Source organism: Scardinius erythrophthalmus, assembly GCF_964197995.2.
Source record: "Scardinius erythrophthalmus genome assembly, chromosome: 10".
In the NCBI taxonomy this organism is placed as follows: Eukaryota; Metazoa; Chordata; class Actinopteri; order Cypriniformes; family Leuciscidae; genus Scardinius; species Scardinius erythrophthalmus.
In genome coordinates, this window is record NC_138230.1 from 16,543,683 (window position 1) to 16,557,366 (window position 13,684).

A 13,684-nucleotide genomic window follows, 5' to 3' on the forward strand; every position below is an offset into this window, starting at 1 on the left:
AATGCATTACAACATTGCGTTACTCCCCAAAAAAGTAACTAATTGCATTACTTAGTTACTTTTTATGAAAAGTAATGCGTTACGTTACTGTCTCACCTGGGCTGGGCTTGCTTGTTTGTTTTTTAATAACGAGAACTAAAAGTGATATTTTTGGCAAATGTTAAGGCCCTTTCACACCATAAGTGAACTGAATAGCGGTAAGCCTCAGGCTGAAGGAAATGCATATTTACGCTTGTACGGTAGAGGGCGCCGCTCAAATGAACCTTTCAGCTGCACTGCTGTTCTGGATTAAAGAACGATAATATACAGGAGAAGGAAGTTCAACACTCTTATTAAGTAATTAGTATGGTTGAATTAGATCATTGAAGGTCAGCAGCAAAGACATTGATTAATAAAGTGAGATTAAATACACAAAGTATATTTGTGTAATTTAATAGTTAATTCTAAAAGTTGAGTAAAATTCTGAGATTGCATTTTACTGTTTTTATTCATTTTGAGGAATACTGAATGTTTTCGTGGCAGTGAGATGAGTAAATGCAAGTTCACATTTAGTCTAGAACTACAATAACCATCATGTTTACACAGCGCACACACCAACACCTCACTTTATTTCTCTCAACATGGGGACAGGAGAGCTGCCAGTCAATAAATGTGAAAAAGTAACTAGCATTACTTGTTTGAAAAAGTAATATTTCTTGAAAAAGTGGATATTTTAGAAATTGAAAAAGTAATGCATTACTTTACTAGTTACTTGAAAAAGTAATCTGATTACGTAACTCAAGTTACTTGTAATGAGTTACCCCCAACACCGATCGTCACAGATGGTGAAAATTCATTGGTCATAAATTGTGGGAACCCAGCATCAGTTCTGTAATGAAATCCTTCATTAATTTTCAGTTCATGTTTTATCCACTAGCTGGCAACAGTGACTAACTTTTCCACCACTGTTTGGCTAGTCACCCATAGATGGCCACAAACTATTCCTTACCAGTTGCCTGACTGATCATCTTCTCTTTTAAAACCGTGTTGATTTTGTTGTGTTTACAAACTGAAACCTAGGAATGTTGGGCATCTGTGTTTGATTTTGAAGGAGACCAGGTAATTTTGGGCCAGAGGTTGAAAACACAGGCTGTGTGTTGTCAAAGAAGCAAACCGCGATGGAAAGATCCTGTAGTGACTCATAAATGACCAGCTTCCTCTAAATAACTGATTTTCCTTTGGTTATTTTTATATTTCATCCAGAGTCCAGACAAAATGCTTGTGGAAAGTGTGTGTTTTGTACTTACTGAATGCATGTTGTTCCTGGAAGCTGATCTATTTGGTACATTCTTCAAAATGGAGATTGTAAATGTATACCTTTATGTAAAATCATCAAATATAGTTTTGAATGGGAAAAAGAACAATGTTGTGGACCCACTTTATATGAACTACTATGTATTAACATTTAGTTATGATACAATGCACTTATTGTATACTTGCATGTGTTTGCATTATACTTCAAAAAAAAAAAAAAAAAAAAAAACCTGCAAGTAATTACATCCATAATTACACTTTTTTTTTTTTTACACTTTCCTTTACCCTTTAACCCTACCCATACTACCAAACCTGTCCATGACATTACCTGTATCCCACCTCAATATCAGCAAAAGTTTTTTTGCAATACAAGTACATTGTATCTAACATTTTTTTATGTAAGCATAGTTGTTTAAAGATTGCCTTTGAAAAATTGTCTTATTACAAATATAGTAAGCCTTAAAAGTGAAGTCACGCTTAAAAATGCACAAATTCTAGAGACCTTTTCTCAGAACTAACTTCACTTTTCTCAGCCATTTTAGCAATGACTAATCAAGTCTTTTTTTAGTAGATGTATGTAATCATTTCCCCTCAAGATCTTTTTTTATAAGTGTGACAAGTGTCCAAATACATTTTGAGGCCACTGTTTGCATTAACTACATCTATGATCTCTGCGTTTGTACACGCACTCCTAGTACGTGAACTATGTTGTCGCTTTAAACCGCCTCGGGTGCATTTCTCTGCTCCTACCTACCATTAACCAACAGGTCTCGGAGCCTGAGTGAATTGAGGGTGTGTGTGAGTGAGAGATGTTTTGCCCTGGGAGTGGCTGCTGGATATTCCAGGCAGGGTTGCGAGTGCCGTACACACTCGTGTACGCACTCCTCCAGAGCTGACGTGGGCTGTGGCCTTAAACAGCTGTTGCCCATCTGCCACTGAGAAGCAGCCACAGGAGCTAGACGAGAGGAAAGAGGGAGTAGACAGAGAGGGAAAAGGGAAAAGTGGCTAAGAATGGACGCGCTGCAGGACTGGGCCCTGGAGTACCCGGCTCTGGCCCGGCTGCTCTGGGTGTTCGTGCTGGTTTTGGCCACCGTCCTGGTCTGGAGCTTGTTCTTCTGTTGCTGGAGTAACCAAAGCTCCACCTCCCCTCTGGAAGGATATCTCTCAGGTAATACAGCTGCTTTTATTCTCACTCAGCTGATCTGGAATCAGTTCTTATTGATGTTCTTCAGCTATTTCCAGATAAGAAGGAATTCCAGACTGTTTGAGGAAGTAAAAAAAGTTTTTAAAGTGGAAACAATGCCGCTTTTTCATGACTAGCTGCATTCAGTGGGCACAGGATGCTAAAGTGGTTGAGTTGTGTGTTCACTCTTGCTTGACGTCATCCGAAGGGGCGTTCTGTATCCTCAAATCACGGTTTACTATTTTTCAAGCATTATCCCTAAATTATATGTTCCCTGGGATGTTACGCAATGGCAGCCTTTGCAGATTTTGGCTATTTCCAAACCAAGATCTGAATTGCTTTAAAAGACCCACTTGAGAAAGACCACAAAGCAATTGTTGTTAAATCAGATGTATAATTGTAGCCCTTCAGTGAAGACTGTCAGCAATGTATTCTTTGAATAAATGAAACCCATTCCTATATTTTCACAAATGTAGCAGCCCAGAAACAATGAGGGTCTGACATGCATTTGAGCTTGAAACAGTGAAGAATCAGTTCACATAACTTGACTATTTCTTTGGGTTTAAGGTTCAAACAGGCTCTAACTTGCTGTTTGAGTGATTACTGTGACAGGAGTTTTGACAGCTGGACACAAACTTAACCTACTGTTCATACAAATACGCAAACCTCCTCATGTGTATGTACTGAAATGTTTCAATCAATATCATGCCACACAGTTGAGAAGCTTTGTCATTATTCATTTGTAATCAGCATTTCAGTTGGCCAGAGCTCAGAGTTTAATATTCTCCACAGGAGCTTCCTTTATGTAATTTAATACTGTGTTTCTGTTTCAGTCATGGAGAAAAAGTCAAAGACAAAACATCAGAGCCAGGTATGTCATCAATCTATTACCATATTAATGATGCCGATATGATGTTTGTCTTAAAGGGAAAGTTCACCCAAAAATGAAAATTCTGTCATTTATTATTACTCACCCTCACGTCGTTCCAAACCCGTAAGTCTTTCGTTCATCTTCGGAACGCAAATTAAGATCTTTTTGATGAAATCTGAGAGCTTTCTGTCCCTCCATTGACAGCTTACGCAACTACCACTTTGATGCTTCAAAAAGTTCATAAAGATATCGTAAAACTAATCCATAGGAATTCAGTGGTTAAGTCAAAATTTTCTGAAAATACGATCGCTTTATATGATAAACAGATTTAATTTAGGCTTTTATTCACATATACTCATTGATCAGCAAACATAAACAGAAGCTCAACTGAACCGGCTTGGTGTGTGAGAACAAACCTCACTGGTTCTTGCAGAAGCTCAAATGTGCTGTGTAACACAATAAAGAACCTCAAACGTGCTGCGCAACACAAGAAAGAACCTCATTGGTTCTTACGGATGCTCAAACGTGCTGTGTAACACAATAAAGAACCTCATTGGTTCTTTTGGAAGCTCAAACTTGCTGCGTAACATGAGAATGAACCTCATTGGTTCTTTTGGAAGCTCAAACATGCTGCGTAACATGAGAATGAACCTCATTGGTTCTTTTGGAAGCTCAAACGTGCTGCGCAACATGAGAATGAACCTCATTGGTTCTTTTGGAAGCTCAAACATGCTGCGTAACGTGAATGAACCTCATTGGTACTTTTGGAAGCTCAAACGTGCTGTGTAACACAAGAAAGAACCTCATTGGTTCTTTTGGAAGCTCAAACATGTTGCATAACAAGAGAATGAACCTCATTGGTTGTTGCGGAAGCTCAAACGTGCTGCGTAACACAAGAAAGAACCTCATTGGTACTTGTGGAAGCTCAAATGTGCTGCGTAACACAAGAATAAACCTCATTGGTTCTTGTGGAAGCTCAAACGTGCTTCGTAACACAAGAAAGAACCTCATTGGTTCTTGTGGAAGCTCAAACGTTGCATAACACGAGAATAAACCTCATTGGTACTTGTGGAAGCTCAAACGTGCTTCGTAACACGAGAAAGAATCTCATTGGTTGTTGCGGAAGCTCAAACATGTTGCATAACACGAGAATGAACCTCATTGGTACTTGTGGAAGCTCAAACGTGCTGCGTAACACAAGAAAGAACCTCATTGGTTCTTGTGGAAGCTCAAACGTGCTTCGTAACACGAGAAAGAATCTCATTGGTTGTTGCGGAAGCTCAAACATGTTGCATAACACGAGAATGAACCTCATTGGTTCTCATATGTTAAGCGAATATCCATGAGCTTCCGTTTACCACAACTGATGTGTAAGTTGATGAATTCAAGTGTCTTTTCAGAAAATTTGGACTAAACTGCTCAATTCATATGGATTAGTTTTACGATATCTATGAACTTTTTGAAGCATCAAAGTGACAGAAAGCGCTCATATTTCACCTAAAGATCTTCATTTGTGTTCCAAAGATGAACAAAAGTCTTACGGGTTTGGAACGACATGAGGGTGAGTAATTAATGACAGAATTTTAACTATCACATTAAGTGCATTAATTAGGAAGAGTATTGGTTTACTTTAGAGTTAAAGCCTACTTGCACTGGATGTGCTGTTTTCAGCCTCATGTAGCCACGTAATCTTCTCATAAATGAAACACATGCGATTCAACAACTTCCTGATGCACTTGCATTCATGTAAAGTAGCCTTGTTGACAGCTGTTGGTGAGTAAGGGCAAAACACACAAGATACAGTACCTTCAATGCCTTGTAGATGGTGATATTGCTTCTTTTGTAATAAAAATAAACTGCTGCAGAAAAAGTTAGGTGCCATCCAAAATGTGTAATTACAAATTTGAGTAAAAGTGGCTAATATATTTAATACTGAAAGTACAAAGAAGCCATAAAGATACTTAAGTGCAGTAACTAATTACATTTACTCAGATACTTTACACCACGCTACTGTTTAGTAATATTAGCATGCTAGTATGTCATTTCAAACATCTCTAGTGATCATACTTTTTACCCAGGCCAGCAGCCTCTAGAGGCCAGTATTGTAAAACAAGCCATGATGACATTTTAAATGGCATTTTCAGCTGCTTTTCAGATATCCAAAAAATTATTATGTGGCAAAATACTCTGCCACATACTAGAATTGTTTGTGGTTAAATATGCTGGTAAATGATTTGATATGCAAGTAAAACATCTCAGAACCTCACAGTTTACTTGATATATGGATACACACAGTCAAAAACAGCTCAGCATTCTTCCTTATGGTTTACAAAATATGAGTACATATTAATTGATGTACATGGCATAGATTATTGAGTCTGTGGATCAGTCGTCAGTGCAGGTTTGTTGTGTTCATGCTGGTTTGATAGACTGCCGGACAGAGATTGTCTGTGATAGCTCTGTCTGCATGAATGGAGACACTTTGTCTCTGCTCACTGTTATAGGACAACAAAAGGCTGTTTCCTCCCCTGTTCTCCAAGTGGACAGAGAGAAAAACAGATCCAAATGTCATTATCTCTCAGCCTGAGAGAAAAGGCAAGTTTATGAATTAGATTTATTTGTGCAATTTACGGAGCAGATGGTCAAACAAATTAAGGTCATAATTTATTCTGGATACCGCAATATCCTGGATTGAAGTGTTTTTTTTTTTTTTTTTTTTTTACTTTTTAATTATTTTCCAATACAATTTCTTGCATTTTTGTGTGGATTTGGAAATATAATACCTTGCAGATACAGTAGCACAAAAAAGGAAGTTTCCAAATACTTTTTGGTGGCTGTACCTCATGTGTTGGAGGTTTTTTTTTTTTTTTTTGCCCCATAATATAACCGCCACTTTGGTTCTTGCATTTGCATTTGTCTATGACGTCAATATTATCATTCTCCTCCTTTAGTTTTTAAATGGTGTTAATTTAGTGCTCTAATTAGTTTTAAGTTTGAGGACGCGAGTCCACTATATATATATATAACTCTATGTTAATCATTTATTTAGCAGGCGCCTTTATCCAAAGTGGCTTACAAATGACGAGAACAATATAAGCAATCAAACCAACAATAGGGCAACAATAATATAAGTGCTGTGAATAGTCTTTGTAGCTTTTCTAAGTCATGTGAGGGTGTGTGTTAAATCATTGCAAATGTAAGTGCTACGTACAAACACTAAAATCTCATTTGGTAATGGACATTGGATAATTAAAAAGCCTTGATTTAGGGCTTGAAACTGTGAATGATGTTCTTGTACCTGCGTGGATGATGTAAAAAGTGATTTGACTAACAGAAATGGCCTTTTAATTGTGTAGGCTACCTGACAGATTCAATCACACTCACAGCCTGTTGAATAAGGACTCCTTTGTGTGATCCAGGCAGTGGGAGTCAGAAATAGCCAAACATTCTCTAAACTCACTGATAACCCTTTTGTTGCCTTTTCAGAATTATCTTATATGACCACTTGGATCCATCTAAAGTCCCCTTTACCTGCATAAATTTGGAAGGTGGTTCTTGTTGCAGGTTTTATTACAGCGCGCAAATGAATACACTGATTTCTCTGTTTTTTCAGCGGAAGAAGAAGCCGAAAGACAAGAGTGTCTCTGCGGCTTTGCTAAATGAGGGGATCGTCGGGGTGATCAAACTGGCAACCCCTCTGTCTCAAGAGAAACAGAAGAAGAAGGAGAAGGAAAAACACGGGAAAAAGACAGAGGAAGAGGAAGAAAAGAAGGAAGGAAAGGATGAGAAGGAGGAGGAAGGGAAAGGAGAGAAGCCCTCTACAACAGTGAGGAAAAGAAACAAACGGCACCTTAAAGTCACCATCGCACCTACCGTGATTTCAGCATCTTCTGACCAGGTGAGAACAAGCTTAAGTCATATAAAAAGACAATAGGAAAATACCTTTAGGCTTATATTGTAGTATCATTTTCAACATCATTTTCTGATGGTGCTAATTGTGCCGATCTTCCTCACATTAATTAAACTTTCATTAATTAACTGTCATACAGACATAAACAGAAGCTCAACCGTACATGCTTGATGCGCAAGAACTCATTGGTTCAAACGTGCGGCATAACACATGATAATTTTTTTAATTTTAATTTTTTTAGTAGGGACCATGTACAATTTCCAACATAAATGTTACCATTTGATGCATTGTACCAGAGTTAGCCACAGGCTAATTTACATCTGCAGTCCATAATGAACCTCATTGTTTCTCATATGTGACCCTGGACCACAAAACCAGTCATATGTTGCACGGGCATATTTGTGGCAATAGCCAACAATACATTGTATGGGTCTAAATTATTGATTTTTCTTTTATGCCAAAAATCATTAGGATATTAAGTACATATCATGATCCATGAAGATATGTTGTAAATTTCCTACCTTAAATATATTAAAATGTATTTTTGTGAGTGGATGCAGCAAAATCGCCAACATAAGTGGACAACTTTAAAGGCGATTTTCTCAATATTTAGATGTTTTTGCACCCTCGGATTCCAGATTTTCAAATAGTTGTATCTCAGCCTAATATTGTCCTATCCTAACAAACCATGCATCAATTGAAAGCTTATTTATCTCAAAATCTCAATTTAAAAAAAAATTACCCATAATACTGGTTTTGTGGTCCAGGGTCACATATGTCAAGCAAACATGCTTGAGCTTCTGTTTACCACAAGTAATGGGTAAGTTAATGAATAAAAGCCTAAATTCATTCTGGTCATCATATAAAGCCATCGTGTCTCTTCAGAAAATTTGGACTAAACCGCTCAATTCTATGGATTCTCTTTATGAACTTTTTGAAGCGTCAAAGTGGTACTGTAGTTGTATAGCTGACTATGGAGGGGCAGAAATATATAGATTTCATCAAAAAGATCTTCATTTGTGTTCCAAAGATGAATGAAAATCTTGTAGGTTTGGAAGACTCGTTCGCTGTAAATCGATGCATGCAGCCGTCTAAAGTTATTTTAGCCAATCAATTTTTAAATATGGATATTTTTCTTATACAAACGCATCGCTTCACTTCAGAATGCCTTTATTATTCCCGGAGCCACATGGAGCACTTCTATCATGGATGGGTGCACTTTGATGAACTTAAAAAAATAAAAAATAAACAGCCGATCACTGCCTTTATAAAGCTTGGAAGAGCCAGGACTTTTTTAATATAACTCTGATTATATTCGACTGAAAGAAGAATGTCAAATACACTTATATTTATATATATATGAAACATGCTTGAGCTATAATTTACCCCAAGTAATGGGTAAGTTAATGCATAAAAGCCTAAATTCATTCTGGTCATATACACTTATATATACACTGAATAGCTTGAGGAGGGTGAGTAAATCATGGGCTAATTTTCATTTTTGGGTGAACTATCCCTTTAATAGCCTTTTATTTACATTACATCTATGAACCATGATTTGCCACTTGATATTGTTGATTGGTTGCAACTGGCATTAGGGGGAGGGACATTCTCATTCTATAGAGCATTTAATAAGACAAATTTAAAAAATACATAAATAAATGCAGTGCTGCATTCAAGATGAGTCATGCAAAAGTTTTGTTAGTTTTTTTTTTTTTTAAAGCATCTGCTAAATTGATAAATGCAAGTGCAATTCATGAAATGTTTAGTAGCTTATTCTGTATTTTGTCTCACCCAACAGCTTCAAACATAGTAAAATACTCATTTGTACCCCTAATGAAGTGCACTAGAGGGTTAATTTTAATGTTCATTGTGCACAATAGGCTGAAGCTGGCACTGAGACTGGTGCTGTGTTAAATAGCAGCCCCTCCCTCAACTGACCCATGCCAATGGCAACAGCTATCCTTATTTTTTTTTCTTACATGCCATTGAGCGGTATAAAAGCTTCTGTTATGTAAGATGTTGTCAAGCCTGAGCTCCGTTATTTGCTTGCAAAATGCAATGAGACTGCTAGAAACTGTAAAACCAATGCCTTTAATGCTGCTGCATATGTATGTGAAAGAATGATTCAGGATTTCATACAAAGACATGTAGTTTGATCCACAAATAATTGGTATTTTAATGTAATGTGGCATAAATATTTAAGGACTCATGAGATATTTGACTATATTGATAATGAAACTAGAACACCTGTCATCGATTAACTAAAGTTAACGAAGATGTTAACAACGCTGAATTATTATTAAAAAAAAATGCACACCTGAGGTGGTTATCGTGGAGTGGCCGTTACACCTCGGTGTTCATTATTTTTCAATAATTCAACGGAGCAGAGTGTATTATTCCGCTTATACTACGGTTACCACACCTCAATATGTTCAGATTATGTATTTCAAGATATTTGTCAAGTTTTTGTCCTTAAAATGCTCTTGTGTGTAGGACTAATTTCTTACGCATCTCATCTCGTGCCTAATTTCAAACTGTCATTTTAGAGATATTAACGGAGGCTTGAGCCACTCATAGCAGACTATTGCAGTTATTAATGCAGTAGAGAGAGAGAGAGAGAGAGAGAGAGAGAGAGAGAGAGAGAGAGAGAGAGAGAGATTAAGTGTACAGTATGTGAATTTCCTCAGTTTGTGTCTCTCAACAGTGTTTGGCAGCAGTGTTTCTACTAATAGCGAAAATGTAAGTTTATCTGCTTCAAAGACAGCACTGATATTACCTCGCTAAAGAGAAATGTCATGTAGCTTGTTAAACTATTTTACTGATAAAATCGTCAGAGCAGCGCTGACAACACGTTTCTGTGAGAGTGTGTGTCCGTACTGGTTTGACTGAGAGAGAGCGGGGAGCAAGAGAGTGCTTTCCGTACATAATACAATTTTATTTTGCCGCAAAATTGTTTACTATATCTATTTGCTTGGTCAGTGTCCTTGTGGGTTTTGGTTCTTTTGCTTTTGTAGTCTGTAAGGTATGGAAGCTTTTTTCCACTTCCACCAGAGTAAAACATTAAGGTTGCTTTTTATCTCACAATTGTGATTTACGTCACGCAATTCTGACTTTTTTTTTCTACGAATTGCGAGATATAAACTCGCAGTTGCGAATTATAAAGTCAGAATTGTGATATAAACTCAAAATTCTGATTTCTATTCTCAGAACTGAGATATAAACTTGAAATTGCGTGTTATAAAGTCACAATTGCGAGATAAACTCAGGCTTGCGAGTCTATATATAAAGTGGTAGGCTAAGTTCATAACACGCAATTGCAACTTTATATCACGCAATTCTGACTTTATAATTTTCAATTGTCAGTTTATATCACGCAATTCTGAACTCTAAACTCGCAGTTGCGAGAAAAAAAGTCAGAATTGTGAGATGAAAAAGTCGCAATTACCTTTTTTAAGCTTCCATAGTAAGGACCTTTGAAATAACTGAAATAATTTTGCAAAGTGATATGGAACTGTAATGCGGTAAAAACCTGAACTATGTACTTTAGCTGTGTGTTTCCCTGAAAATAATTAGAACGTTCGTCAACCAATCAGTTCAAGCATTCAACAGCCCCGTAGTATAATGTTAGTTAAAACTAAAGTGTTGCCTTTTATTTTATATATATATATATATATATATATATATATATATATATATATATATATATATAAAGGTAACACTTTAGTTTTAACTAACATTAAATGGATTTAAAAAAAAAAAACATTGATTCCTAAAATAGAACTGTAATTATGAATTACTTTTTACTTGTATTTCCTTAGGAATCGATGACCTTGCCATTGCTATGGGATGCTTTACCACTTAGTTATGCTTCATGTTTCTTTTGTAACTCATTTTGCATCAGTAAGTCGATATTGAAGCAATATCTAGTAACAAATTCCTATTACAACTTTTTTTATTCAAATGTTTCAGTCACTTTTGAGGGGGTAGTTAGGGTGCATTACTTTGGGTCACACAACTGTGTATAGTTTATCAAACAGAGGAGCATTTGTTCATGGGGAAGCAATAAACTCTCCCCCACATAAATAGATCAAATCTATCGTTGCATTGTGCAAAACACCCAGTGACATTCCACCATTGTGTGAAACTGAAGCACTATGGGGGGAACACGAAGTTAGATCAGATCATAGATCACCTTTCCCCTCTCGAGCAGTGATCATCCACAGCATTTTGCACCGTCATCTCCGCGGACAAACAACCCCAGAGAGCATCCAGCGGTAAAAAAATCACTTGACATTCATAACTAGGGCGCGTTCGTGCTGGATTCATCCTCGGTAAGTTCCACTCTGCAGGTACATTTCTCCTTATCGCTGCATCTTGCAGTCAGGCTGCTTCACTGAATATGCGTTATTCACCGGCGGGACGCTGTAAGTTTGGCATCGTTTAAACCGGAGCGTTACATGGACACACTGACATTGCCGTGTTGACAGATCAGAGGGGAGGGTGAACAGCTGGATGTAAAGAGACGCGGTACCGTTATAAAGCAGTTGTTTAAAGGATGCTCGGTGTGTTTGCCGCATCGTTGAATCTGCTGAGCAATGATGACGAGAACATTTCTGCGCGCGATGATGATATGCGCCTCTGCAACGCGCTGACATTTTTATAACAACTGTTAAATTTACAGCGCACGTGAAACGTAAACAAAGATAGGGGTTTCCGTCAGTATAATAAGATCATTTGAAAGTCGTTAGTAGTGCGTTTGTTCTGGTCGTAGGTCGAACATGACAGTGTACGTGTTATAATGTAGGCTAAATATCGATAATTCAGTGGTAATCACGTAGCCTACCAAACGTGTGGTGGACACACAAACTCATTATTTTCTAGAATAATAGTTGTCCAAACTATAAATGGTCTGTGTGGGTGTTTAATTTATGTATAGGCCTACATTTAAAAATCTGGGTCAGTATAAGTTTTTCTTAAATGTTTTTTAAAAAAAGGTCAAAAGAACAGCATTTATTTGAAATATAAATCTTTTGTAACGTTATTGTTGTTAGTATTTTAATGTTGCAATGCATTTGCAATGCAGTCCTTGCTGAATGAAAATGTCCTTTAGGCTACTTTAAAAAATAAGCTCAGACTATTCTGTAATGACATTATTTATGAAAAAAAAATACTTTACAGTTTTGTAAATAAATTCATGTACAGGCAGAAAACAATAATTTTAGGCATTTAAGCAAATGTTTTTAAGATCATGTAGAACATAAATGCAATGAAATGTATGTCCAAACTTTTGACTGGTATAGTTTCTTTTAAAGTAACATGCATTACCATCTAATACAAGAATGCAAGAATGTGCCGGGAATATTTAGCAAAAGAAAAAATGTAGGTCCAGTCTTTTCACATTTACTACAGGACAACAAAGGTCACAGAAGTTGTGCCAGCTGACTTTGTAACCTCTCTAAATCACCGCCCTGCATTTTTACTCCTGTCTGAAGTCTATTCAGATACACTTCTAACAATAATGACATTCTTCCTCAGGGGCCACTGAAACATGCTCTTAACAACACCTTCATGTTGCCTTAGTAACTTCTGAGTAATCAATTACCCTCAAATCAGTCTCCGACAAGGTTTTCCGCCCTCTTCAGGAAAGCGAGCAGAAACTTCCCGATTTCTTGTTTAATTAACATTGATTATATTCACAGACTACAAGCTACTTTCACAGGTTGAAATGCTTTTCCATACTGTTAAATAGCAATATACAAAATTATTTATTTATTGCACTGTTATGGTGTAGTCTCTGAAGATTTTATTAATAAATATTAAACATTATTAAACATGCTGTGATATGCTTTGTAGTGTCTTCCAGTGACCCTAAACAGCCAGCAGCTGTCCAAAGACGTGCTCCAAAATGTAGAACTGAAACCTCTCTATATCCTCCCGAGGAGTGTCAGCTCTCTGCTGTTGCATTGTGTGCTAATGTTGAATCACCTCTAACACTCACGTTTACCATCTCACTGTTCCCAGGTCATGTCGTCAGGGGGTCGCCGGCGGATACTGGAGCGGTCTGCATCGGAGGAGAGTGCGAGTGACCTGAGCTCCTCACCTTTTCCCGGAGACACCTTACCATGGAACCTCCCTAAACACCAGCGCGTCAAACGCTCCAAATCTGCCTCCGGAGATGTCCTGGACGCTGCAGAGAGAGCGGTCATCCGTATTGCAGGTATGGTTTTGACATTTTAAGCCAAGAAACTTGACACGACATGAGTTTAATTAGTTTTAAGGAGTCTTGATTTTGTCTTGATTCTTTTTTGGGGGGGTCTACTTGGTTTTCATGCTTGAATGTTCAAAAACATCTTCCACATATTTTACCTTATTGCAGCACCTCTTTTTCCAGTCTGTCAGTAATGCTCTGTTTAGTTCCTGTCTC

The 13,684-nt window shown here is 37.3% G+C and overlaps 1 protein-coding gene across 1 annotated transcript in view; it reads left to right on the plus strand.

The window, feature by feature from the left end:
• Window positions 1–2,304: 2,304 nt before the first annotated feature.
• The window catches only part of eppk1 (epiplakin 1), a gene marked incomplete at its 5' end in the record, with an annotated part of 162,725 nt that continues 151,345 nt past the window's right edge, over window positions 2,305–13,684 (plus strand). The window contains 4 exons of the mRNA XM_081375708.1: window positions 2,305–2,461; window positions 3,310–3,347; window positions 6,961–7,245; window positions 13,282–13,477. Of these exons, the coding sequence (XP_081231834.1) occupies window positions 2,305–2,461; window positions 3,310–3,347; window positions 6,961–7,245; window positions 13,282–13,477 (676 nt within the window). The remainder of the gene's footprint in view (window positions 2,462–3,309; window positions 3,348–6,960; window positions 7,246–13,281; window positions 13,478–13,684) is intronic.